The sequence below is a fragment of the Oryctolagus cuniculus genome, chromosome 19 (genome assembly GCF_051225735.1).
Source record: "Oryctolagus cuniculus isolate XC-2025 breed Fujian yellow rabbit chromosome 19, ASM5122573v1, whole genome shotgun sequence".
NCBI classification, from domain to species: domain Eukaryota; kingdom Metazoa; phylum Chordata; class Mammalia; order Lagomorpha; family Leporidae; genus Oryctolagus; species Oryctolagus cuniculus.
Genome location: NC_142885.1, coordinates 49,824,809 through 49,852,159, shown reverse-complemented (window position 1 = coordinate 49,852,159; position 27,351 = coordinate 49,824,809). Strand labels below are relative to the sequence as shown.

The window sequence follows — 27,351 nt, the reverse complement described above, 5'->3', positions numbered from 1 at the left end:
TCCATTCTGGGACACCCTGGGAGACACCAAGTCCCTTATCTGGCACCTGCAGCCCCGCCCCCTTCCCTTTTACTCCACCCCAGACCCATTGGAGGTTGGTCCGGTTTAACCCCTCGCTTGCTTCCCTCCTTCCCAGAGGCTAAGGGAGGCTGGGACCCTCACCTGCTGCTTCTCCTCCTGGTTGTCATGGCCCCCATCCTTGTCTTCTTGGGCCTGAAGATCCATCTGCCTTGGAGGTGAGGCCGGGCGAGCAGTGACGTGGGAGGGGTTCAGCCCCTCTGTGACTGGGCTGGTGGGGGACAGGCCTGTCAACCTGATGCCCATGACAGCGAGCGTGACAGCAAGCAGCTCCCGTGTACCGATGCAAAACATTCACTGCACCCTCTCAGTGGCCCTAGGAGCCAATGAGCACCACAGTTACCTGCGTTCTTACAAATGGGGAAACGGAGACACAGAACTGTCAGGGGCCTTGTCAGAAGTCACAGCTGGGGCCTGGAGGAGGCGGATGGACACCCTGCGCTGCCCACAGTGGGCCTCAGCTGTTCAGGGACTCCAGCCGAGGCTTGTCCTTGATCTGGCTCACGACTTGGGTTTCTGCTGCCCATTGCCACTGAGCGAAGAAGGCTGCTGGTCACTCATGCCCCAGCCGCATGCGTGCTGCTGCTGGAGCCTGGCACTGCACCTGCTGTTTGCTGAGCAGGCACCGGGCATGGTGCTCTGCAAATGAACCCGTTTTGTTGGTCTTCACCTGGATCCTTAAAGACAGAGGCTCTAGAGGAATGTGAGACAAGGAGGTCGATGACAGCTGATCCTGCTGAGCACTGTGCTGGATGGATGCTGGGTGCTAGGTGCTAGGCGCTAGGTGCTGGGCCTTCGCTCTTTTTTTTTTTTTTTTTTTGACAGGCATAGTGGACAGTGAGAGAGAGAGAGACAGAGAGAAAGGTCTTCCTTTTGCCGTTGGTTCACCCTCCAATGGCCGCCGCGGCTGGTGCGCTGCGGCTGGCGCATCACGCTGATCCGAAACCAGGAGCCAGGTGCTTCTCCTGGTCTCCCATGCGGGTGCAGGGCCCAAGGACCTGGGCCATCCTCCACTGCACTCCCGGGCCACAGCAGAGAGCGGGCCTGGAAGAGGAGCAACCTGGACAGAATCTGGCGCCCCGACCGGGACTAGAACCCAGGGTGCCGGCGCCGCAGGCAGTGGATTAGCCTATTGAGCCACGGCACTGGCCATGGGCCTTCGCTCTTGAATCCAACCCCTAGCCCCGGGTGGGGGGCTCTCCGCCCATCCCTGGCTGGAGATGAGGAAGCTGAGGCTCAGTGGGGCAACCGGCCGCCATGTCCTTCAACTCCACACACTGTCAGGAAGCCATGAGAGAGTCTCGCTGCTCCCTTGCCCAGGGAGAGAAGGGAGGTGCCTGGGCTGTGTCTTAGGAGAAAGCTAGGGAGTGTGCGAGTGGGAGGCCAGGCTGTCCTCTGCGTCTGGGTGCTATCGGGGCCTCACCCCCTCCCTGCCTCCCTCCCAGGCTATGGAAGAAGGTGTGGGTGCCAGTGCCCAGCCCGGAGCAGTTCTTCCAGCCCCTGTACCAAGGCCACAGTGGAGACTTCAAGGTGAGCAGCCCCCCCACAAGGAGCCCCAACACCCCCCTGCCCTAGGACCCCAACTCCACCTTGTGGGCCCAGAGCATCTGGGTCCCAGCCAGGCCTCAGTTTCCCCATCTGCAAAGTGCAGACCCTAATTCCAGGGGTGCAGCATTGACATCGGACTGGGCCGGGATCCTGGAGCAGCCCCAGGCCACAGAGCCAGGCTAGGGCAGGGGTGAGCCAGGAGGTCCCTGGTCCTTGGCAAGGTGCCCTTGGCCTGGAGGGGGAGCTGTTTTCTTGGAAAAGCTCTGGCCCCGCCCACAAATAGACCACTACCCCAGCAAGCTCAACCTGGCTGCTGCCCTCCACACACACCCTGCACCCCCATTGCTCAGGTGTCACCCGCTGGGCTCCCGCACAGCGAATGTGGTAACAGGGCCGGGACAGGCAGCCCTGCCTCCCTGGGCTGAGCCTAAACATCAGACAGCGGGGACCTGGAGCAATGATTAAGCACCTTCTGTCTGCCTGGTGCTGCCTCCCAGCAGCTCCTGAAGGACTGGGACAGGAGCAGGTGCGCCATCGTCCCCAGTGTCCCCCATGCAGACAGCGGAGCTCAGGCAGGGGCAGGCACTTTAGTGGGGCTGGGAGGAGCCTGGCCCCCAACCCACACGGGACCCCCCTCGCCCTCTCCTCTTCCCCGACGTGCAGACGCCATGGCGACTCTAGGTTAATTTTACCAATGCTCAGCCACCACCTGTGCACGTGGGCAGACCACTGAGGGCTACACTTCCTGCTACCAGAGGGGAAACTGAGGCTGATGGGGTGGGGCAGCGGTGGGGACCCACTGGCCAGGGCACAGTATAGCCGACATTGCGCTCTCTGTCCTTACCCTCTCTCTCCTGGTGTCTTGGTGCCCTCTGGGTCCCTGTCTGTCCCCAGACCTCTAACTCAGCCCCGCCCCATTGCACACCTCTCTCTGTTTCTCTCTCACAGAAATGGGTGGGCACACCCTTCAGTCCCTCCAGCCTGGCTGAGGGACCCTGGGCCCCAAGGGTGAGCTCGGTCCTGGAGGTGCAGGACCACGAAGACCACTCCCTGCACAGTCCTGCCAAGGGCCCGGGACCTACGGAGCTGCCTGAGCCGGCAGGGCTGGAGACAGACGGGCCTGAGCCGGGCCCCACCATGGCCAGCAGCCTGGGCAGCTCGGCTGACAGCCAGGAGAGGGACCGGCCATACGGCGTGGTGTCCATCATAGACACGGTGACCGTGGTGGGCGCAGAGGGGCCCTGCACTTGGCTCTGCACCTGTGGGGACGACGGCTACCCAGCCCTGAACCTGGATGTCAACTTGGAGGCAGGCCTGGAGCCCGAGGACCCGCCGGTGGGCTCAGCAACTGAGGCCCTCCCTTGCCACTGGGTCTCGGCCGGTGGGCCGGGGCTGGGCGGCTCTGGGAGTGGCCTCCTCGACAGGGTCAAGCTGTCCTTTGCCGGGGAGGAGCCCTGGGCCTCCAGCCCTCCCTGGCAAGGAGGGCCGCCTGGAGGCGTCCCCCAGAGTGAGGCGGGCTCACCGCCCGCAGGCCTAGACATGGACACATTCGACAGTGGCTTTGCGGGCTCAGACTGCGGCAGCCCCGTGGAGTGCGACTTTGCCAGCCCCGTGGACGAGGGGCCTCCCAGGAGCTACCTCCGCCAGTGGGTGGCCATAGCCCCAGCACCTGCAGGCCCTGGGCCCCAGGCCAGCTAAGCGAGGCTGCGTGACCCTCTGGGGCTAGTCCCGCTGCTGGGCTGCTGGCCACAGGACAGGGATGCCCTGGACTCCGGGGCTTGGCTGTGGACTTGGCCTCTGCCTGTCGGGACTGCTGGGGGACACATCCACATGCCTGCACGCCTGAGTGCTGTGTGTTTCCTGGGGGAGCACGCAGTGTGCCCAGGGCTGTGCCAGGTGTCCCGTGACCACACGGGTGTGAATGGGAGTCACCCACTGCCACCATACCCAGCCTCAGTCTGCAGGTCCCGCCTCCTGGAGCCCCTGGCATATCCCTACTCATCGCAAGGGCAAGAGGAGGGATAGTTTCAGTAGGGTTGGCCACCTGGTGGCCACCTGGGCTGTGCCACCTGGGACAGGCATGACGCCCCGTCGGCCTCTGGGCCCGAGTTTCCCTGTCCCACCGCGGGGGACGTCGGAGCGCTGGTTCTGTGTAGTGGGCAGCCCCGAGACCACGTCAGCTTCCTGCCTTCCGCGCGGGCCGGGACCGGGGAGGTGCCGGAGGTGGGTGGGGGCGAGGAGCCCAGGCAGCCGCAGCAGCCTGGGCGCGCGGGACTGTCCCACCTCGCACAGGGCCACATGGGGGGTTTCCAAGCTGCACAGCCGGCCGCCTCGTCTCTAAAAACAGCCCCTCGCCCACCAAGGTTTCCTTTGCTGTCGCCTATTTAAAAAAAAAAAAAATCCCCTATCTGCACAGGAGAAAATATTCATCACGCGCCAAGCATGCGCCAGGTGCACGCAGCGGGGCGGGGTGGGGGGGCACGCGGGGTGGAGCCTGGTAGTGCAGGGGTAAGGGGCGGAGCCCGGCCAGAGGGGGCGGGGCCCCAGCCTGCGGCCCCTCCCCTGCCTCCCAGTCAGTCCTTCTGAATTCACTCGGGGGCGTTAGTGGGGACTCTGGCTATTCCTCCGTGGTTTCCCAGAGCACCCGCGCAGTTAGGAAGCTATGCAGATGCTTCTTAAAAACCTTTTGAAGGTGGCACGCTGGCTGTCAGGTTGGGACAGGAGCTAGATGAAGGTACCAGGCATTGCGTAAAAATCATTATCTTTTCTTTTTTTAAATCAATTGGTTTGTCCTGCGTGGGGGTGGGGGAACCTAGCTTCGAGGTGCCTCCGGTTTTTCAAGAGCAAGTTGAAGCCACAGAAACCTTGACTTAGCTCAGGTGCCCTAGCCGCACCTGCCTGCGCCCCCCGCCCCCCGCCCCCAGCAGCTTCCCCCTCCTGGTGAGCGGTCTGGCGTGGCTGTGCTTACAGAGCCGGGCCCGGCTGGACGGCAGCACGAGTGAGTTCTGCTGATGTCTCCTCCATGGCAAGAATAGGGTGGGGGTGTGCACGAGGGTTCTTGGTGCTTGGCATGAGACTGGAAAGTTCTAGAATGCCAGTGGTTTTAGAAATGGGCTGGTGAACCTGGGATCGGGGTGTGTGGGGCTCAGACGGGTGCATGAGAATGGAAGAAACCCCAGTTTCTCCTCGGGGCATGAGCGGCCCACCCAGCCCTCAGCAGCCGAGACACACTGGGGCCAGTGTGTGCTGTGGTCCTCACACCTCTGGGGACAACAGGTTCCAGGCACCACCTGAGCTGTGAGCTCCCCAGGAAGCCCGCGGGGTTGTCCAGCCCACAGGGCTGCGGGTGCAGGAACGGGGACACTGGGCAGAGGGACTGGGGCCGGGGGCAGGGGAGGGGAGCTCCTTCCTCGCTCCATCTTTGAAGGGGACTCAGCTTGTGAACAGGGGTGCAGGACATTGAAGAGCTGGGAGGATGGAGCAGGAGGTCAGCTGGCCTGAGAGGAAAGCAACACACTGGAAGGCAGGGTTGGGAGGGAGGTGCCTTCCTAGGAATGGCTCTGGAGTTCCTGGGTGCAGCCAGACCTGAAGCCCTAGTTCCCTTGGACTTTTTAGGCACTTGAGCGTGAAAGTCATTAGCTAGTCAGTCACCAACTGTTTCTCGCTTTTGGTTTTCTGGGCACAAGGTGGATGGTACTTCCTGGTCACACATCCTAATGTGATCCCAAGGACATTTCCACCTCGGTTTCAGAGACAAAGCCTCAGACCACGGCGCCGTGTTTCCTGCCTGCTCCCTAGAGCAGGGATGTACGTGACTGCGGTGTCTCCGAGAGTGCATTGGTGCCTGGCACAGAGCAGCCCCTGCACCCGCACTGCACGCGTCACGGCCGAGTAGCGGTCAAAGGGCGGGGACCAGCTGGGAATGCACAGAACCCTGAGTGGAGAGGGAACGAGGGGCCTCCTGGGAGGGCTGTGATGGGGCGGGAGCCCCTCCCCCGGTCAGGGGTGTTCCCCATCCCCGGGGGGCAACAAAAGTGAAGCTTTTTCTTGCAGAAGCCAATGGCCTCAGAGAAGCAGCTGTCTCCATCCGCTACTTGGGTGGGGTCACCGGTCCAAGACAAACCCCGCCCCTACAAGGGGGCGGTGTGAGCGGGGTTTCGGGGCCGGACAGCTGGATTGGAAGAATGGGAGATCCATTTCCAGCTTCCTCCCCCGTGCCACGGGCCTAAGTTAATACCAGTATTACCCAGAAAAGTTCGTGGAAAAAATGAAAAATTAAATTTGAGTGCAAAGTCTCTGAAATCCGCGAATTCCAGAAACTTTTTTGAAGACCCTGCAGATGCACGAATTTCAGATTTTTTGCACCAAAATAAATGTTACTATTTTAAGTATATTTTTTGATTCACATGTAATACTTGTATATTTTTATAGGGAACAGGGTAATAAAGTTATCTTTTAATTCCACTTTCTAGTACCTTCATGTGTATAAAGTGCCCAGAATAAAGCCTTACACAAGGCAAGAGATGGTTGCTCTTATTAGATCATCATTATTTATTTATTTATTTATTTGAGAGGTAGAGTTACAGAGAGAGGGAGAGACAGAGAGAGAGGTCTTCCTTCCGTTGGTTCACTCCCCAAATGGCTGCAATGGCTGGAGCTGTGCTGATCTGAAGCCAGGAGCTTCTTCCAAGTCTCCCACTTGGGTGCAGGTACCCAAGGACTTGGGCCATCTTCTACTGCTTTCTCAGGCCATAGCAGAGAGCTGGATCAGAAGTGGAGCAGCCAGGACTAGAACCAGCGCCCATATGGGATGCCGGTGCTGCAGGGGGAGGATTAACCTACTGTGCCATGGCGCCGGCCCCTATGTTATCATTTTTTTTTTAATATTTATTTTGTTTGAAAGGTAGAGTGAGAGACACACACACACACACGCACACGCACAGAGACAGACAGATGTTCTATACCCTGAGATCTACCTGCTGTTTCACTTTTCAGATGGGGTGCAATAGCCAAGGCTGGGCCAGGCTGAAGCCAGGAGCCAGGAGCTTCTTCCGGGTCTCCCACCTGGGTGCAGGGGCCCAAGCACTTGGACCATCTTCTACTGCTTTCCCAGGCACATTAGCAGGGAGCTGGATGGGAAGGGGAGCACCGGGACTCAAACTAATGCTCTTGTGGGATGCCGGCGTCACAGGCGGTAGCTTAACCCACTGTACCACCACGCTAGCCCCTGTATCATCATCAAGCCAGCTGTCGAGAGTCTCACACAGACATGAGGAAACCAGGGGGAGCCAGCAGGAAACAACTACTGCCTGGTGGCTGATGCCACCTGCTGAGAGGCAGCGGCACCAGCAGGTGCACACTGGCATCTGCTAGAGGCTTCCGCAGGGGAGCCTTCTGTGGCAGCTTCTTCTAAAAATTCAATGAACGCTGACTTTTGCCCTTTGGATGGGTGGACCTGCTGTGGGCGCACAGTAAGTAAGGAGCACATGCAAGCATGCACACACACACACACACACACACACACCTGCATTTGGAATGCCCCTGGCAGAGGCGTGTCCAGGAGCCGAGGGAAAGATGGGCCGACAGAGGCCATGAGCTCACTGACTGGGGGGCTGTTGCAGGCCTGGGGTTGGGAGCAAGGGCTGGGGACCCTGGAAGTGGCTGTGAGTGGCAGAGGAGTGTGATCTGAGAGGAAGGGGAGGAGGGGAGGCCGAGCCCAAGGCAGCTGGGGGATGTTCCAGGGAGCAGAGCTGCACGTGGGAACCCCGGGAGGCCCTTCAAGTAAGATGCTTGCCATCAGGGAAGAGACGGGTTCCTGCTGCTCAGCTTCTGATCCAGCTCCCTGTTAATGTTCCTGGGAAGGCAGCAGGAGATGGCCCAGATCCTTGGGCCCCTGCCACCCACATGGGAGACCTGGATTGAGTTCCTGGCTCAGTCCCTGTTGCAAGCCTATCTCTGTTTTTGTCTCTCTGCCTTGCAAATAAAATCAAAAGGAAGTCGCTGTCTCTACACGCTGAGCAGATGCACGAGGGGTGCTGCTGGGCCCGAGCGAGCTGCACCAATGGCACACTGTCTGTGGTGGGGTAGGTCCCCACCTTCCCGGGGGTGCGTGCAGCTATATGCCAAGACAAATGCAACGCAAAGGGTTCCTGGAGAGGGGCCCAGAGGCTCTGCCGTATCCGCAGTGCTCCAAGTGTTTGAAATGACAGGGTTAACACGCAGGCACTCTCTGTATCTTCAGGTTCCATGCTCCCCTTTCAACCAAAGGGGCATTGAAAATATTCATTAAAATAAAAAAGAATTTACAACTGTACTGAACATGTATGGACTTTTAAATAATTTTTATGTATTTATATTTTATTTGTGATAAAATCTTCCATCTTCTGGGTCACTTCCCAAATGGCTACAAAAGCCAAGGCTGGGCCAGGCTGAAGCCAGGAGCCTGGACCTCCATCTTGGTCCCCTACATGGAAGGCAGGGACCGGGGTGCTTGTGAGAAGGAAGTTGTGTCAGATCAGAGTTGATACAGGCACTCCAACATGGGATGTGGGTGTCCTGAGTGGTGTCGTCACCTCTGCATCAGACCCCAGTCCCAAGGCTTTCCCCTGAACAATACAGCATAACAACCATCTGCAGAGCACTTCCAGGGTGTTAGCTCTGAGTCACCAAGGGTTGATGGACAGCAGCAGGTGCATGTGCCTGGGCTGTGTGCAAACACTGCTCATGTCACACAAGGCACTTGAGCAGCCTGGGCTTTTAGTCTCCACAGAGGTTGGTCCTGGAACCAATCCCTGTGCTTACTTAGCTGCTCTGCCTAAGGAAACAGGGAAAGCAATAAGAGAGGAAGGTGAGACTGCGGAGGAGGGGCGACTCCAAGGGCTTAAAGCCAAGGGTGTCGGGGCCTCGTGCAGGTAGCTGGCCTGGTGTTAGAGGATGCGTCCACCTGCCTCTTGCCCCCTCCTTCTCTGTGTGGCCTATACAGCCTCTTGAGGCTGCTCCGTTGGCCACACCTATTTCAGCCCCTTGGGAGTCTTTTCACCTGGTGGTCCGTGGTTAGCATCTCTCCTCCTGAATCTGAATCCCCTCACAGCCTGGGCACGCACACTTTTGTCTTCCACAGTTGCTACCTTTCACTCGTATTTAACCTGAGGCCTCATCTTTGGCATCTGCCCTGCAGGCATTGCCACTCACAGTTGGTCTACACAGTTGATCTACACAGCAGGGACTCCATTGTGGAGCACCGAGACTCCATCTTGAGAAAACACCCCCACCCTGAGACTGGTTTGAAACTATGATCTAAAACTTAGATGATAATGGACCACTGCATCCCACTTTGCAGAGCACAGAAACTCCCTAGCATGACTGCTTAATACAGACTCACCTGGATTAATGTCATGATTGTATTTTGCCTATGGTCGAGACTGTAATTGGGGGACCAGTGCTGTGGCGTAGCGGGTAAAGCTGCTGCCTGCAGTGCCAGCATCCCATATGGGCACAGGTTCAAGTCCCGGTTGCTGCACTTCCCTGCTTTGGCCTGGGGAAGCAGCGGAAGATGGCCCAAGTCCTTGGGCCCCTGCACCCGTGTGGGAGACCTGGAAGAAGCTCCTGGCTCCTGGCTTCGGATCGGCGCAGCTCCGGCTGTAGCGGCCAATTGGGGACTGAACCAGCAGATGGAAGACCTCTCTCTCTCTCTCTCTGTGTAACTGACTTTCAAATAAATAAATAAATGTTTTTTTTTTTTTTTTAAAAAGAGACTGTAATTGGTATTAGTTTTGCATAGGCTTTAGGTCAGCTTGACCCAGCAACCACGTATTCCCCCTCCCCTCCTTGTGGTTTTCACCTTTATAAACCCTGTTTTGAGCTTCGGGGTTGAGAGTTCTTTAGGGCATGAGCCCACTCTCCACTGCTGGCAACAAAGAACCATCACATTTTATCAATATGCGGTGCTCCCGTTTGCACTCACTCAGGGACAACACCAGTGGCTTTTGAAGACCTTTGTTTAGTCTGGAGGGGAGAGAGCTATCTTGGATGGATAGCTGATGGCTGGATGGTTGGTTGACTGAGTGAAAGGATGGATGGGTGGGTGGACAGGTAGGTGGGTGGACAGATGGGCAGGTGGGTGGATGGGTGGGTGGACAGATGGGTAGGTAAGTGGGGTGGACAGATGGGTAGGTAGGTGGGGTGGACAGATGGGTGGATAGGTGGGCAGGGGGGTGGGTGGGTAGACAGATGGGTGGAGGGCGGGAAGGAGCAGGCCATCCTTGGGCGGAATGGCTGCTGGAATGTGGAGCGGCACTCACAGACTCCACCTCTCCTCAGAGCTGTGTCCCATCCTTCTCTAGGAGACACTGAGCACCCTACTCTGAGCTGGCACTTGGCATCTCTCAGCTCCCCCGCCTCCCTCAAGCGAGATGTTCTACCCCCATTCTGCAGATGGGAAAACCAAGGCTCTGAGAGATGAATGCCAAGACCAGTTCTCCAAACCCACCTTTCTCCCTACACAACAGGCAGTGATCGCGTGGTGTTTCCTGTTTGGAGCTCACATCCGTTATTTCACAACATCTTCTCCAGAAACCCCACTGCTCTTTACACTGGGATGCAACTGAAAGAGCAGAAAAGGACTTGGGCAGGCAGTGCCAGCCTCACCCTCACAAGCCCGCCCTCGTCTGAGGGACCGGGGCCCCGATGCTGCCGGGGAGACTAGGGGTCTCTGGGCCACACGGCCCCAGAGTGGTCAGTGAGAGGAGCTGGAGTGGGGCGCAGGTGACTGGGGAGGCCCACGGGACCCAAGACAGCCCCTGTTCAGCACTTTCGGCTCACAGGCAGGGGAAAGCCCACAGCTGCTAGAACTTTCTATATGTCAACAGACGACAGAAATTGGGATGATTTTTAAAATAGGAATCCTCTAAATGTTTAAAAGGTTCGTAATCAACTAAAAAGCCCTCGATGACATGAGCTGGAGACCCTAAAGGGGCCATTTCTTTCTCCTTCCCCGCCGCCAACCCAGGCCACCAGCGGCTGTGACCTGCTGACGGGGCCGGCCGTGGCCTGGGGCTGGCCACTGTCCCGTGAAGGAGCAGGCCCGGGGACAGCTGGGCTGTGTGGCCCTCCCTATCTACCAGCATCCTCACCTACTCCAGGATGCTACGCCCGGGGCTGGTGGAGCCCAGTGCCTGCTCCATGGGTTTTCCCGACAACGGCCACTCCTGGCTGCTCCAGACCTAAAAGCTAGGAATCCCTAGATATTGGCGATTCTTTAGGAAATGCAGGAGAAATTCAAATACACTTCACTTTAATTATAAAATAAATACAAACATGCCAGGAGGACCACCCTTTTAGATGAGGAAAGAGGCAAAAAAAGAACAAAATGAAATGAAACAGAACTACAGGGACCCTACCCCCACCCCTGTCCCCTCCGTGTGTGGCCAGGCAGGTGGGAGGCAGGGGCGCCCGCAGGAGCAGGAACCGGGGACAGCTGCCTGGGGGACCTCAGGCAGACGCTGCCATGGTGACAGTCTGGAATGTGAGCTGGCCAACACGGGGCAAGCCCTGTGAGCCCCGAACTCCCACCCCCACCGCCCAAGGCTGCCGACAATGACGTCACCAGAAGCTCTGGCAGGCCCCCTCCCGGGCACCTCAGCCTCAGCCTCAGCCCAGCGCAGACTCTCGGTTGTAGCCATGGCTGAGGCGAGGAGACAGCGGCGGGACCACCAGGCTGCACCCCGCTGGGACAGCAGCAAACTCATGGTGTGATGGAGCAGGTTCCCAGGGGCAGGTGGGCCGTGGGCCCCTCTTCCCAGAGCTCCAGCCCCACGGAGAGCTGCCGGCTCCTGTGAGTCTCAGGCACCGGTGGGCCCGGAGGGGAGGGGAGGGGAGGGGCCATCCGCCCGCGCCCTACAGGTGGATCCACTTGTTCCAGTTGACCTCGGGGGGGAACACGCAGCCCAGCCGGAAGGTGCACTCCAGTGTGGGCTCGTAGAAGGCCGTGGGGCACTCGCTGAGGCTGGGGAGCACCTCTGCTTCCTCCTCTTCGTCCACCTTGGGCTCGGAGAAGAGCGAGACAGCCGGGGGCTTCCTCAGGAAGCGTTTCCTGATGCAGCCCAGGAATTCCAGGCCCTGGGGGCACAGACAAGGTTACTGGGAGCCACTGCCCAGGGCAGGGGTTCGCAGGGCGGGGAGTGGTAGGGGGAGGACGGGTTGCTGTGAACTGCATTCAGGGTGCCCGTGGGGTCTGGGGCCACAGCTGCCTCCAGCCGGGTTTGACTGGTCTGCTCATGCACTCAAGTTCAGGAAATAGTTGTTGCACTTCAAGTCTATAGCTCGCTGCGGAACCCTGGGCAGCCCGCAGCCAGGCTGGGGCACAGCTGCACATGGCGGGGAGGGGGGGGCTGGAGACTCACGGCTCTTTCAGCCCGGGGGGCAGCGTGGAGGTGGTGCCGGAGGCCAGGCAGGGAGCTCCGAGCAGCGCGGGCTGAGCAGGGAGACTGCTGAGAGCCAGGGCAGGGCCCCAGGGCTACAGGCAGTGGTGTCTTCACAGGGGGGTTCAGGGGTGAGCGATGGAAGGAAGGGAACTGAAGGGGAACTCACAAGGGGAATACCAGGAGCGTGAGACTCTTGGGAGGGGCCTGGCTGCCCGAGGGGGGCTGCCGTCTTGTGCGTGGAGCCCCACCCCCACTCCCCCGTGCCCCCGACTGAGCCCGCCCCGTCCCCGTACCTGCAGCAGCTCGAGCACGGCCACGGGCTGCAGGACGCCCTGGTAGTGCTGCATCAGGCAGCTCTCGGGGATGCCCGGCTTGCTCATGATGTGGTACAGCAGGGCCTCCATCATGCCCTTGCACACGGGCGTGTTCAGCTGCCCGTCCACCACGCGCCACGGGCGGCTCACGAAGCAGATGCGCTCCAAGTCCCTGCGGGGGTGGGCGGGTGGGAGTCAGGGCGGGGCGGCAATGCTGGCTGGAGTCAGAGGCCTGGGCGCAGGCTGCTCTGGCTCTGACCTCCCCCGCCCCCGTCTGGACACAGAGGGCCGTGACGGCTGCCTGGGAGAGCCACGGCGTGTGGGGACTCACGGATGCTGCAGTGAGCCATGGTCCTGCGCCACCCCACACGCTGGCGGGAAAGGGATGAGGGTCCTAGGTCTGCCGGCTCCCCCAGTGCCCTGGCCCACGGCTGGTGGCCCTCGGCCAAGCTCCCCCAAGGCCTCTTAGGAAGCTCTGCTTCTGGCGCCCGTGGGCTTCCAGGCGTGATTTACTCTGCTATTCAGCCGTGGGCTGCCTGGCTACATGGGGCCCTGGGGGCAGGGCGGGGGCAGACCCCAGGCAAGCTGGACCCCAGGCTCTGACCTTTGTGGCTGGGCCCTGCCAAGGTCCGGGCCACACACACGCCCACTGGAGGTGCCCTCGTCAGCGCCCTGGGGCAGCGAGGGCACCAGAGGGGGCTCTTAGGGGTCTGATGGGGATGGTCCCTCCTGATACACGGGTTCCCATGCCAGCGCCACCTGTTAGCTCTGGACACAGCACTTCCTGTGGCCTGCAAGAGGCTCTCTGGGTTAATCTGGTCTTGCTGTGAGGCCTTGGGCAAGGGCAGTACCTCTCTAGGCCTTTGCTTACCTGTAAAATGGCAGTGAGGACACCCTGGGGGCTGTGAGGAGGACCCAGGGACACGCATGTCAAAGTGCCTGGCGTGCGCTACTTGGGGACTGAAAGAGCAGCTTCTTGCCCCAGACGGGCCAGGGGTGGCAAGCGGTGGGCAGCACCGGCCTTACGCACTGCACCTGCCCACGGCCCCATGTGGAGAAGTGCTGTGCCGGGCCCCCTGCCTGGGAACCCCGAGGACAAACCTCCCCCGCGGCTCACGCCCTGCCCAGGGCCCCCATCAGGAGTCCTGCGCTCACCTTTCCCGGGCTGCCTGCGAACGGCTGCTGGCCATGGAGCTCCCTGTACACCCAGACATGGAGGAAACGCAAGTCAGACACGGAGGAGATGCAAGTCAGAGCCGCAGAACGCGGGAGGGCGTGGCTCTGCCTCCCAGCCCTCCAACAAGCCCGGGCAATGCCGTGGGGCTGCGGGGCCAGGCCATGGAGGCCAAGGCCAGTACGTGCAGCAGCCACTGCAGCAGGCAGCAGCTTGCTGTGGGGCCTCTGCCCTCTAGTGGACAGACAGGAACAGGCACGTCTTAGTCACCTCTCGGGGTTAAGGCTGGGAAAACCGCAGGAAAACCCCTTAGGCAGCAGCGGGCCGGTGCCCAACCTGGGAGGAGGGGATGGGGCCCAAGGGGTCTGGGGCCAGAGGACAGGTGGGGTGAGAGCAGAGCTGGGATCTCAGAACCTTCTAGAAGCAGCTGCTGTTCTTGGCCTGAGGAATGGGGTACTCCAACACCTCCTGGGTCCCCTGTACCTTTGTCTTCAGGAGCTGTGGCCTGCATTTCCATCTTCTCATCTGGCCCAGGCCTGAGGTTGGGGGTCAAGCGCATGTCCTGGAGGGCAGGCCTCTTGGCGGGGGGCTTCTCAGAGCTCTCGGTGCCGGCCTCGCTCTGCATGGTCCAGCTGGCACGCCTCTTGGTGCTCTGGGCACCCTGGGCAGGGGGTACCTGCCTCTCGGGGGCGCCATCCTTGCTGGAGGGCCCCTCCTGGGGTCTGCCTTGGGCATCTTCTCTTGGGACGTCGGTGTCCCCCTCTCGGCCCTTTGGCTGCACCAAGTGCAGGAGCCAGGGCTTGGCAGAGGCCATGGTCACCAGGCGAACGGTGTTTCCACCAACTTCCAGCACCTGATTCTGCTCCAAGAGGTCCTGGAAAAGCAGGGGACACACGGGGTCTGTCTGGGAACCAGAGACAGCCGGGCTTCACACGACACGTGAGGAAGAGCAGCCCCCCTGCCCAACGTGTCAGGCGTCCTGAGCAGGTGACAAGGCCAGCTCCACCAGGACGCCCCCTGGCTGTGGCAGCACCCCTCCCTGTCCAGGCTCGGCATGGTTTTTCAAGAAACAGGTCACACACGTGAACCTCGCAGCCACAGCTGCACCCTCGAAGCCGATATGACCCATGAGTGCCCACCCGCCCGGCAGGGTCCTCCCGTGGGCCCCGACGCCCAGGTTCTAGCAAGTTCTTCTGCAGAAGGCACTATTATTCCCGAGCACAGCCACCTGCAGCTCCTGGTGGCACCTGTCTGCCCCAGCACCTTTCTTTTCATTCTTCTATGGAACCCCATGATGCAGGCTGCAGGAATTTGCCCCATCCAACCGCCTGGAAGCAGGACCCTCAGCTGGGCCGTGCGGGTCGGGGACAGGTGTGTTGCGGGTGCTCACCATCCAGGGCCCCGGCTGATGCCTGAGCCATCACCCCGCCATTGCGGGGCTCTGACACCCAGGCGCCACCTGGTGGCCGTGAGAAAAACCTTCACTTCTCTCTGAGCATCTGCCCACCGCCTGGGGCCACAGAGGCAGGAGACCTGATGGGGCCCCAGCCACAGAGGCACCGCGTGATGTGGCTGCCTGCGCTCCTGGGAACACCCTGACAATGACCAACCCTGGCCTCCACGCTGAGTCTGGGGAAGGAAGCGACAGACTTCCTGGCACAGCCCGCGTGTCCTCCAGGTCTCCCGAGGCCCGGGCGTGGAGGAGAATGCACCAAGCCCTCTTTTCACGCAAGGCTGCAAGGCGGACAGGAATCTGCACCCCACAGCTGCGGCTGACGTCTCACAGAGGCCACAGCAGTCCCGAGGCACCCATCTGCTATCTCATTCTTTTGCGAGTTCCAGGCCAGTGGTGAGTACAGCGGGTCAGGTGTGGGCTGCCAGGGAGTCGCGGGGACAGCGAGAGCTGAGGACACGCATGGGACCAGGGAGGCAGGGCTCCTAACTGTCCACCTGCGCTGCTCTGCAGAAGGTGCCACGCCAGGCCACGCCCCCCACCGGGCCCCTCTGCAGCCTGCAGTCGAGCTGGGAGCCGTGACTCCCGCCTCACCTCCGGCACGGCTCACCTGCATGTAGTCCGGGAACGTCCTGGTGCGCTCCCCTGCCGGCTTCTCCAAGGCGCAGAACCGTCTGCCTAGCTCCTGCCTGTCAACCCCAAAGCAGCCGGCGGCTGCCACGGCTCCCCAGATCTCCAAGGCGGCAGCCACGTCTGCAGGTGTATACCCAGACAGCTCCACCTGGCGGGTGAGCTCTTCCAGGCTGCTGCTGCTTTCCTGAGGGTCTATCAGCCTGGTGAACGTGTCGGGCAGGCGGGAGCCCCCCATGGAAAGCTCTTCCAGAGAAGAGGCTGCAAAACCAGGAGGAAGCTCAGGATTAGCCTGGCGGCAGCCCTCTCTCCCCACCCAACACCCAGGAGGTCACGTTCCAGCACCAACTTGCTGCTGTCCCATAGCTACAGGGTCACCTGCTGGGGTCACACTGGGTCCTGGCAGTCAGGACCCCGCCTGCACTAGGTTCCCCAGCCCAGCACGGTCCCCCGCTGGAGACTGACAGCAAAGGGCCCAGAGGCCGTGGCCTGGGGTCTGAGGACCGTGACTCCAGCACTCTGGAGGGGAGAGCCGGCTGCCCTGGGCCCGCCCTTCTGATGCTCACAGGCTCCTGAGACCCAGTGAGATAGTTCAGGCCCCTCCATCAAGTCCCCATGTCTTTACCCTGATTTCTTATTGTTGTTTTAGTTTTTCCATAAACTTTTTAAAAAAGATTTATTTATTTGAAAAGCAGAGCAACAGAGAGAGAGGAAAAGAAAAGATCTTTCATCTGTTGGTTCCTTTCCCAAATGGCCACTCTGGCTGGGGCTGGTCCCAGAACTCCATCCGGGTCTCCCATGTGGGCGGCAGGGGTCCAAGCACTTGGGCCATCTTCCGCTGCCTTTCCCAGTGCATTAGCAGAGAGCTGGATTGGAACTGGAGCAGTGGGGACTTGCTCTTCCATGGGCTGCCACTGCCACAGGCAGCTGCTTAGCCTAGTGTTCCCAACACTAGCCCCAATGCTAGTTTCTGTCGCTTCTGGTAACACGTGTCCCTGTCAGGACCACATCCGTATGCTGTTACTAGACTTCTGGCAGGCACAACACAGGATTCAAAGTGTGGTTATGGGGCCAGTGCTGTGGCACAGTGGGCTAAGCCTCTGCTTGCGACACCGGCATCCCTTAAGGGTGCTGGTTCGAGTCCCAACTGCCCTACTTCTGATCCAGCTTCCTGCTAACGCGCCTGGGAAAGCAGTAGAAGATGGTCCAAGTGTTTGGACCCCTGCCTTCAGCCTGGCCAGCCCTGAGGCTGGAGGGAGGAAAGGGTGGGATGGAGGAGGAGGAGCAGGGGAGCCCGTGGGCCCTGATACTCCTGTTATGTGCGGTGGAAGAGGCAGAGAAGGCCTGAACCGAGGTGCCAGTAAGTTGTTAAAGCTTCAAAGCTGGGGTAGGGCTGTGGCGCAGCAGGTTAAGCCAATGCTTGGGACACCCACATCATCTACTGGAGTGCTTGGGGCCGAGTCCTGCCTCCACTTCCTACCCAGCTTCCTGCTAAAGCACCTGGGAGGCAGCAGGTGATGGCTCAAGTACTTGGGTCCCTGTCCCTGACATGGGAGACCCAGACGGAGCTCCTGGCTCCTGGTTTCAGCCTGGCCCAGTCTGGGCTGTTACAGGCGTTTGGGAAGTCAATCAGTAGATGGAAAAGCTCTTTCTCTCTGATGGTTTGCCTTTCAAATAAATAACCTTCAAAAATGGAAAAATGTAATCAATTTTCAAAAAGTTTCCAAGGTCATCAAAAAAAAGTGTCTGCATTGCAGGGCACCGGGCAGGAGAGCAGGACGTGAACTGACCACGGTCTCTTCCGGCCAGGGCCACCACGCACTCAGCAAGTGCACAGAAGCCTGGGGCCGGAGTTCTGAAGGTCCCCAGCAGAAACGAAACAGGGACAGCGGGAGGCGCGGAGGCCGGGGCTGCTTTCCCGTAAAACCCGCTAAGTGCACGTGTGCGTGACCCTGACACAAACGACAGGGTGAAGCGGCAGCGCACACGCTCCCACGGAGGAGGTGTGAGACAGCCGCGGAAGGTGGCTCAGGACGTACGCCTCGTGAGGCTGCTGCCAAGGACGGGCTCTGTCTCTGTGTACCCCGGCCTGCGGGTGCCCCCTGCAGGGGCTGGCAGGGCATGCACTCACTGGGGAGCTGCAGGCGGATAGGCGCAGGGGAGCGGCGCAGCCGGAACTTCATGTGGCAGGAATTGACCACAATGCTGTCGTTGGGGCTGAGGCCACGCGTGCTGAGGCCGGGCGCGTAGTAGCCCCGCATCAGCAGGTAGTTGGTGTGGGAGGCCTGGCGGGCTTTCACCTCGAAGCTGCGGCGTTTGCCCCCCGCGCCTTCGTCCAAGTCTTCCTCCTCGTCCTCGTCGTCGTCCAGGCCCCCGTCCTTGTCAGAGCTCCCTTCCTTCCCCAGGCTGGGGAGAGAGACAGTGACACCAGGCCCCGTGGCCTCCCTCCGGGATCTGGGACCTGGCCGCGAGCATGTCCCCGAAGGCCAGCTCAGACAGCTGCTCTGACCCGGCTCCCTCCCCACCTCCCAGGCTCCACCTGCTGTGCCTAGAAGAGCCTGGGAGGCTCTGTCCAGTAAAACCCCTGCCTCCTTTCAAGTCTCAGCGGACCTAGGGCCAATCCCACCTCCTCGCCCGACCCTCCCTGCTGTGTTTCCTGCGGCAGATTCCTAGAGCAGCCGGGAGGCTCCCTGGATGCTGTACTGTACCCCAGTTAGTTACTGATGGGTGACACCTTCTCCCCTCGGGCACCCAAAGCCACTGCTAGGCCCTGCTTACACAACGCCAGACACAAGACCCCCAAACCCAGCCCACTAGGAGGCTGAGCAAACATGACCATGGTGGCGAGGAAATGACCACGCAGAGCCCCGCACAGGCCCCCAGCAGGCCGGGCCCCCCGCTCACCTCTTCATGACCTCATTCTCCACCATCAAGCTGTCCACCACCACAATCTGCTCGGGGATCCTGACGTCCACAGAGATGAGGCCCAGAGAGAAGAGTGTGAGGACGGCCACACAGTGTCCTCCAGGGCCGTCCAAGGAGAAGGGCACCATGTCGCCCGTGGACTCGCTGCCACTATCCTGGTCCCGGAAGGAGAAGCTGTTGGGCCGGTCCACCCTGCCGGCAGCCCGGAGGCGGTCCAAGAACTGGAACGACTCGGAGCAGATGGTGCTTGGGAACCGCCAAGTGAAAATCCTGCCAGGACAGATGGACAGACGGACGCTGGGGGTCACCGGACCCTCCAACCTCTCCCCTGCGCCCTCTCCAGCTCAAACTGAGGGGCTGCTTTGTTTAAATTTTGAATTTATTTTTGTTCTTAGAGAGAGAGAGAGAGAGAGAGAGAGAGAGAAATCTTCCATCTGCTGGTCCCTTCCCTACAGGGCCACAACAGCCGGAGCTGGACCAGGAGCCAGGATTCCAATCTGGGGCTCCCACATCAATGGCAGGGATCTAAGTACTTGAATCAACACCTGAGGCCTTCTGAAGAAGCGCCTGACCTGATACCCTGTGCCGCGCGTGTACTCGCCACAGACAGCTGTCACTCTCGGCTTTACCTAGAACCGGGCCTGGACTCACAGAGACACAGGACAGTGTGTGCAACTGCACCAGCTCCGTAGGGTCACTGCGAAGGGCGGGCCCTCGGGTCTGTCTGAGAGCGTGCCCCTCTGCATTCTGTGGCCACATCCACCTCCCAGGAGGACAAGGGGCCCACCCGGTGCCATCACTGTGCCTGAATGCAGCCCCTTGCTGCTGCCAGAGAGGACAGTGGAGAAGGGGCAGGCATCCAGGAGACACCGCTGGCCAGTGTCCTCTTGGGAGACACCCCCTGCATGTGGCTGGGAGGCTGGGGGTGCAGGATGCCCAGCGTGCAACGCTGACTGGGGCGTGCGTTCAGAAGGGGGCTCCGGGGAGATGCTTCTCTGGGCACAGCTCACATCCCGGCCCTGTGCAGGCTGCTGGGGCTCTACCTTGGAGACCGCAGAGGTGACAGGCCACCTGGGTCTCAGAGCTGTAGGGGACGTGATCAAGATAATGCTCAGCGGGGGGTGGGGACAGCTCATTTTTTTTAAGGATTTATTATTTATTTGAAAGGCAGAATAATAGAGAGACAGGGAGAGAGAGAGAGGGCTCTTTCATCTGTTGGTTCACTCTCCAAATGCTTACAGCAGCTGGGCCTGGGCTACGCCAAAGCCAGGAGCCCTGAAATCCACCCAGGTCTCCCATGTGGGTGGCAGGCACCCGAGTACTTGGGCCATCCTCCGCTGCCCCCCAGGTGCAGGGAGCCAGCATTTGAACCAGCACTCTGATTTAGGAATGTGGGTGAACCAAGCAGTGGTCCAACCCCTTGCACTACAACACCGGCCCCAAGGGGACACCACCAGCTGAGCCGGTTATTCCATCTGGAATTGAGTATACCCGTCAGACGGGAGGAAAGGGAACAGACCACCGCACCACGGTCAGGCCCCCCTGAGTACCGTGCGCAGTCGCCTTGCTCCTCCCCCGGGGAGGGGACCCTGCCCAGAGCCCGCCTCTCGCACCCACGCTGCAGGAGAGCAGCACTGCTCCTGGTTGGGAGCCTGGCTCGGAGCACAGTGGGCAGGCGCTTACCTGTAGTAGCTCTGAGACAGCTGGTAGGACATGGGCACGAAGGGCAAGGCCCGGTTTTTCTTGGGGCCCTGCGTGTGGCTGACCCGGCGCCGGTTGACCAGGCTCCTCTTCTGGCACTCCAGGAAGGCCTTCACGAGGGTCTGGTCCTTGTACTCCTGGTACAGGCGGAAGGTCTGCAATACAGCAGGCAGGGTGGATGCACGGATGTGACAGCCGCCATTCACCGATGGAATAAGCTGTCAGTGGCAGGGAGGCCCAGCCGGGCTGTGCGTGGCAGTCCCTGCCCTCAGGGTCAGCCCAAGCAGCAGTGTCTGAAGCCCCAGCATGCACTGGCCTCAGGGATGGGCCCCGTGGCACAGTCTCCCATGAGTGCCAGCCACAAAACGTCGCTGTCACTGTCAGGGCTTGCAGGGTTCTGATGGCACTGTCCCAGGACCTCTGAGTGTCAGGGGACATGGAGGGGCGCAACCTTTAACTGACACATTGAGTGGGACCCCAGGCAGGGGACAACCAGTGAGAGAAGAGTGACCTTAGCATCGAGGGACAGAGAGGGGCGGTCAGGGCCAGCGAGGGTGCTTGGGGCCTGTGCTAGGTGGATTTCTCTAGCTGGCACCTGTGTGGCAGTCCTGGGTCTGTGGTCAGGCCTGATGGGGCAGAGGTCAGGGGTGGCTGTTGCATCGTCAGTCCCTCCCCACAGCGGCAGGAGTGGACACTGGGTCCAGCACTTGTGGCCAGGCCCCTGTGACTTCTGCTCTTCCCTGTCACTCGAAGGTGACGACAGAACAGGCATACTCAAATGGCCACTGCTGCGCAACAGGAGAGCTCAGACTATGCTGGGTGGGGTGGGAGCCTGGCCCACCCACTCAGATCTCCAAGAGGCGGGGCTGTCACAGGGCAGCGAGCCCCTGGCTGCCTGGCCGCTCAGGGCTGGCCTTCCGCACACTCCCTCTGTTTCCTGGGGCGTTGGGCTCCAGGGGGAGCTGACTGGGGTTCTGCTGGGCCTGTGGCATCATGGCTGTTGCTTTTCCAGGCTTCACTGCCAGATGGCAGGATTCCACTGCTGTGGGGGGAAGAGAGGCCCTGTAGGCTCCACAGTGGCAGTGCTCGCGGGGAGACCAGATGGCACTTGGAGCCACAACTGGAAGCAAGGCAGCAGGATGAGACTGGAGATAGGGCCCTGGCGGGACCACCGGGGCCAGGCTTTTGTCAATGGTTGGAACGTCAGTGTCTTCTCTCTAGGGCCAGGCCTTCTCGTTTGAGGGGTGGTGGCAAGAATCCCTGGGGTTCTGTCCAGCTCTGACCCAGTGATGAGCAGGACAGTGGGAAGATTTAGTTCATAGCAACCTGGCCAAGTGCAATGCTGGTGGTAAATTCCCAAATATCATTTTTGGGGTTTCTTTGCTTTAAGCGAGTATGGGTTCAAAAAAAGAAATCCAGGGAGCAGCTGTGGTCTGTGGGCCACCTGTCTGGGGCTGTGTCCTACTCTGTCTTCTTGCTCTTTGCACAGGCCTGTGAGATGCCGCAGCGCCCCCTGCTGGGCCCACACTAGCAATTCCTTGTGTGTGGGGAAGCCTCAAAGCTAAGAGGGCTCTGAGGCCTCTCTGAGGCCCCCTGACTTTTGGGACTCCATGCATCGGAATTCATCAATAGGATTAGAAAATGCCATCTTTTTATTTTCTTAATTCTGCCCCCTCTATGCTCCAAATTGATTGAGTTAATGTGATGTAAGGCAGAGGAGCAGATTTGGGGGTTTAGAGATGAAATACCGAAGTAGACTGGACTGCTGTGGTCACTCAACGTGAAGGAGACGGATGCCCTGGGCAGTCAGGCTTGGAGGGGGGGCGGCTGTTGACAGGTCAGCCTTTGAAAACACAATGCACTCTCTCGATGCCTCTGGCATGCTTCAGACTTCTAACCTCAGTCCTGGGAGGAACTGTGGTGGCCCCTGGATCTGGTCCTCCTACTCTGATGCTGACAGACAGAAACCGGGAGACACAGGTCAAGGGGTACAGTTTCAGCAGTGCAGGTGGCACTACTGCGGTGCACAGGTGGACCATGCTGGGAGGTGGGAGCCCGAGTGTTCTCAGTACACCACAGGTGAGACGGGTGCACTCCCTGGCTTAGTGGGAGGCATATGCACACCGAATCATCCAGTGGCAAGCCTTCAATTTACACAATGCAAACAAATAAATAAGACAACAACAACAACAACAGCAAAATAAGTCAAGGTGAAGGGAGCGAGGGCTGGCGTCTTCGGGGGAACCGGGTCCCCTGAGACCGCAAAGCCGAGAAGGACAGGTGCAAACGCCTCACCTGGCCCTGGTGCACCTGTGATGCCAGAAGCCGGTACCCACCTGGAAGGACTGGCAGGACTTCATCTGGCTGTCCGACAGGGCCAGCGTGCTCTGGATCAAGTTCTGGAGCACCAGGAAGTGGATGTCGTCCAAGCTGCAGGGGGAGAGGGTACGGCAGCGTGAGCACGGCTTGCCCCGGGGGAGACACGGATGCGATGCCCGGCTGAGAAGAGCTGCCGATCTGTCCTGACTAGTCACGCCACAGCATGAAGGCCCGGGCGGTTCCGGGCTTACTGACCGCACCAGTTTGCGGGAAGAAGTCGCCACCTAGCGCGTGAGCAGCAGCAGGAGCCAGTGTGGGTTTATGGGGCAGCTGAGTACTCGTGTTTTCTTTCCCTTGGATTCTAAACAAGCTTTCCTCTAAGGGAAACACAGAGCTGAAAATCAAGCTGAATGCTGATTATCCGAGATGGGGAGGCGGGCAAAGCTGAGCTCTCTCAAGAGCATTCTGCCTGGAAAATCCAGCCGAGAGCTCCGATCCTCTCCCCAGTGTCCCAAGAGCGGGCAGCCAACAGGTGCCAGTGTCACTCTGGGCCAGTTAGGGCCAGTGTCTCTCTGTGATGGGGCCAGATGCCAGCGTCCGTGGGCTGTGGAGACTCTGCCACCACGAGCATGGGTAACATGCGGGGTGGGCATGGCCATGTTCCAGTAAAACTTTTTTTTTTTTTTTTTTAATTTTTTTTTTTTTTATTTATTTTTTTGACAGGCAGAGTGGACAGTGAGAGAGAGAGACAGAGAGAAAGGTCTTCCTTTGCCGTTGGTTCACCCTCCAATGGCCGCCGCGGTCGGCGCGCTGCGGCCAGCGCACCGCGCTGATCCGATGGCAGGAGCCAGGAGCCAGGTGCTTTTCCTGATCTCCCATGGGGTGCAGGGCCCAAGCACCTGGGCCATCCTCCACTGCACTCCCTGGCCACAGCAGAGGGCTGGCCTGGAAGAGGGGCAACCGGGACAGAATCCGGCGCCCCGACCGGGACTAGAACCCGGTGTGCCGGCGCCGCTAGGCGGAGGATTAGCCTAGTGAGCCGCGGCGCCGGCCAGTAAAACTTTATTTACAGACAGGCAGCCAGCTAGATCTGGCCCTGGGGTAACACCCGTGGTAGGCTGTATGCAACCAAACCGGGTGGCAGGAGACAAGGTTCTCTGCCAAGCAGCACTTGCCTGTGAAGTTGGTCTTCTTTCCTGATCTGATCTCTTTCATCTCCGATGGCCAAAACCCGGTATCTGCAAGAGAACAGGAGAGCGTGCGTCATGAAAATAGGCCCAGGATGGTTCCCTGCGGCAAACATAATTAACTCACTGAAAGCTAGGACTACGCAGGCCATTTACAACAAGAATGCATCGCGGCCCGCTTATGAGAGCGCTGAGGGCTGCAGGATGTTTGGTCTGGTGGTTACCCACTGCCCACACTGGAATCCTGGGTTTGACTCCTGACTCCAGCTTCCAGATAACACAGACCCTGGGAGGCAGCTGTGACAGCTCAAGTAACTGAGTTCCTGCCACGCACGTGGGGAGCTGGACTGAGTGCCTGCTTCCTGGCTTCAGCGCCCGTGCAGCCTCTCGGAGGGGGTTGCAGGCATTTGCAGGGAACCAGCAGATGGGAGTTCACATATGCACTCTCTCTCACTCTCATGTAAATAATTAAACGTCCATCCCAGAGAAAGAGAGTACAAAGGAGGTGAGCAGAGATGGGGAGGAAGCGGAGGGATGAGGAAGGGGAGATGGTCACCGAGCGTGCAGGTCTCAGGCTGGAGGAATACAGGCCATACGGTGTCTATCTCTGGACTGCTCTAAGTATATGTTGTTAACGTTCTCGCTACAAAAAAAATAACATGTTGGGGCCAGCTCTAGTCCTGGCTGCTCCACTTCCCATCCAGCTCTCTGCTAGGGCCTAGGATAGCAGTTCAAGAAAGCCCAAGTCCTTGGGCCCCTGCACCCATGTGGGAGACCTGGAAGAAGCTCCTGGCTCCTGGCTTCAGATCGGCGCAGCTCCAGCTGTTGCGGCCAATTAGGGACTGAACCAGCAGATAGCAGACCTCTCTCTCTGCCTCTCCTCTCTCTGTGTAACTGACTTTCAAATAAATAAATCAATCTTTATTAAAAAAAAAAACAAAAAACAAAAAACATGTGGTGAGGTGATGGAGATGTTAATTGGCGTGATTCAATCTTCCCACGATGCATGCATCTGTCAAAATATCCCACTGTACCTCATACATAAATGTAACCATCTGCCAACAGAAGACAAGCAGAAGCCACCTAAAGGCAGTGGCAGGACGAAGTGTTGGGAGGATAACAGACGAATTCTCCTTCTTTTTTCTGAGCTGCATTTAACATCATTTTATTGTGTTCACACCAAGCAAGTACCTCCAGGAATAACGCACACAATGGGCTGTTTCAAAGACCCTGGCCATTTGTAAGCTGCGTCTTTGGCTTCCAGAAAACTAATGGAGAAATTCATCTCTGCAAAAGCAACTGCCTCCATCTACCGCCAGGAAAAAGGAGCTTCCTGTAACAACATGTGAACTCTTTTTCAGTCAAATGAGGAAAAATATGGAAGCATTTTCCATTTGGTTTGGCCAAGATCAAAACCAGCGTTGAGCTGTTACAGCTACAAATGTCCCTGCCGTCTACACAGCTCCCAAGCTCACCTTTAACAATCTCTAACTGTCCTTTTTTATGACCACACGCTGCCCCATAACTCAGCTGAAAATACTCGGGGCTGTAAATCACAAATGGGTAAACAGTCCATTGAGCTACCTTGAAGACGGCATATCAGCCGCGCCACTTAGGATTCTGGGAGTCAGTGTGCCGCAGAAACAAAAATAAAACCCTGAAAACAGCTACAGGGCGTCAACTCTGAAAATGACCACAGATGGCTCCTCGGGCCTGGCCCAGGGTGGGCGCCACACAGACGGGTCACTGGGTGAGTGAAGGAATGAGATCTCCGGCTGGAACGCAGAGCGCCAAGGTAAGGACTTGATGGATGGACGGCATCTCTTGGTAGGGAGATTGGGACCAGCGGTGGCGAGAGGGTCATTCTCGATGCGAAGAAAACGGGCCTAGTTCTCAGAACGGAAGCCCTTCCCATCTCACAGGGCTCTGTGCTGTAAAACCCAAGGCTGTTCCGCCACACGCTGGGTGGCTGAGCTGCTAGGAACCGCGCCTTTGGAGTCAGACCCCGCCTAGGCTCCGGGGCCAGCCCTGCTGCGCACACGCTCTGTGGCCGTGGGCTCGGCACTTCCACCACGCAGTTTCCGCACCCGGGAAGTGAGTGAGCCTGGAAGAAGGCACAACCAGACGCGGGAACCTGAACTGAGTGAGCAGCAGGGACGCGGTGGGAGAGGGGGTGCGAGGCCCGGGTGGGGGGCGGTGAGCAATGATGGCTCCCTCCCCAGTCTCAGGTGCCCCAAGCCAGATCGGGTGATCCAGAGACAGGAGGGTGAGGGGCACAGCCAGACGCAGCCCTGCTGACCAGGGGGACACTTCCTGGGTAGCCCCGGCCGGCCGGGCTGGGCTTCTAGCCCTGTGAGGATCACAGGAACCTCCCAGAAGGCCCTTACCTGGCAAACAGCTCCTGCAGTGTGTCTGGGATCTCAAGGCCAGGGCTCTTCAGGTTGGAACTGAACTTCTCTTTCAGCTTCTCCACAAATTCCTTAAACTCACTGGCACAAACCTTTGGGACAGAGGGGAGGAGATGTTAACCCTTCCTCTCCCAGAAGGGACGTTCGTCTAAGAAGCACGGGAGAACACCCTGCGACAGACAGCTGTGGCTGCTGAGCACAGGCAATGCTGGCTGTGCTGCCTCCCTTGCCTGGCCTGTCTCGCCGGGTCCCCAGAGGTCACCTGTCACCTGAGAGGGCAGCACACTCAGCACCACACTCAGGAGTCCCCCACTGCCGGCCCTGCCGCCAGCTCTCTCCGCTACCCCAGACAGGAAGACTGCAGCCTGCTGCACGCTGGCCCGAGTGCCTACATGATCCCCCACCACCTTGCTCCCCCAAGGTCTGGCTCCCCCTCCCCCTCCTGGCTCCTTCTTCTTCCTGCCCCCTACTTGCAACTGTCTCATTCCAGACCCGGCTCCCAGAAGCAAACTCATCATGTCACCCTGTGTCCACCTACCTATGACAGGGTAGACGCCCACCTTTGCCCTCAGGTGCTGAGACCATGCAGGCCACGGCCCCTGATGCATCCGCCTGTGACCCTAACACTGCATCCCGGGGGCCCTGTGCCCTCTCTTCCCACTGCCTCTGCCTCCGTGGGCTGAGGCTGCTGCGTCTCGGACCAGCACGGACACCTCTGTAAAGCCCTCTGAGGCAGACACAGTCTCTCTCAGCTGATTTCTTTCATCCCATTCTTCCTTTCCGGCTCTGATCTGGTCAGGGAAGGATGCGGCCCCGGAATGAAGCAGGGCCAACTGAGGCAGCCTCAATGCTCTCTGCTAGGTAACTGCTGCCCAGCCATGTGGTCCCAGCTGCCAGGGGCTTGTGGGAAAGGCTGCCTCTCAGGGCTCAGCCAGCCCCTCCTTCCACTTCCTGCTGGGAAGCCCTGGGACTCTGTTGTGAGGACCTGAGCTCCAGGAGTCAATGAGCACCCAATGGGTGAGAGCCAGCCAGATGGAAAGCTGACCACGAGGGGCAGAGAGCAAAGTGAGAGCATGCAATTGGGAACCTGATGACACCTCTGCTTGGCTGTACCAGCCAGGACGTCTCCTTTCAGACGGCTTGGCATAGGTGAAAAGCAAAGCCCTAAGCCACTGATGGCTTTGTGGAGTGGA

General features: G+C 59.3%; 2 protein-coding genes across 7 annotated transcripts in view; one reads left to right on the top strand and one right to left on the bottom strand.

Annotated features, from left to right (window-relative positions):
* IL21R (interleukin 21 receptor) overlaps nucleotides 1-6,090 on the top strand; it is a 34,468-nt gene extending 28,378 nt beyond the window's left edge. For all 4 annotated transcript variants that reach the window (XM_070064547.2, XM_089321466.1, XM_070064548.2 and 1 more), the window contains 3 exons: nucleotides 137-236; nucleotides 1,524-1,608; nucleotides 2,575-6,090. In XM_070064547.2, the coding sequence (XP_069920648.2) occupies nucleotides 137-236; nucleotides 1,524-1,608; nucleotides 2,575-3,324 (935 nt within the window). In that variant the 3' untranslated portion in view covers nucleotides 3,325-6,090. The remainder of the gene's footprint in view (nucleotides 1-136; nucleotides 237-1,523; nucleotides 1,609-2,574) is intronic.
* Nucleotides 6,091-10,901: 4,811 nt separating this feature from the next.
* GTF3C1 (general transcription factor IIIC subunit 1) overlaps nucleotides 10,902-27,351 on the bottom strand; it is a 71,412-nt gene continuing 54,962 nt past the window's right edge. For all 3 annotated transcript variants that reach the window (XM_008257917.5, XM_008257918.5, XM_008257919.5), the window contains exons 27-37: nucleotides 26,138-26,250; nucleotides 23,739-23,801; nucleotides 22,581-22,674; nucleotides 20,227-20,399; nucleotides 18,523-18,813; nucleotides 17,750-18,024; nucleotides 15,599-15,879; nucleotides 14,019-14,409; nucleotides 13,517-13,559; nucleotides 12,341-12,533; nucleotides 10,902-11,742 (exon numbers count right to left, since the gene is read on the bottom strand). In XM_008257917.5, the coding sequence (XP_008256139.3) occupies nucleotides 11,521-11,742; nucleotides 12,341-12,533; nucleotides 13,517-13,559; nucleotides 14,019-14,409; nucleotides 15,599-15,879; nucleotides 17,750-18,024; nucleotides 18,523-18,813; nucleotides 20,227-20,399; nucleotides 22,581-22,674; nucleotides 23,739-23,801; nucleotides 26,138-26,250 (2,139 nt within the window). In that variant the 3' untranslated portion in view covers nucleotides 10,902-11,520. The remainder of the gene's footprint in view (nucleotides 11,743-12,340; nucleotides 12,534-13,516; nucleotides 13,560-14,018; nucleotides 14,410-15,598; nucleotides 15,880-17,749; nucleotides 18,025-18,522; nucleotides 18,814-20,226; nucleotides 20,400-22,580; nucleotides 22,675-23,738; nucleotides 23,802-26,137; nucleotides 26,251-27,351) is intronic.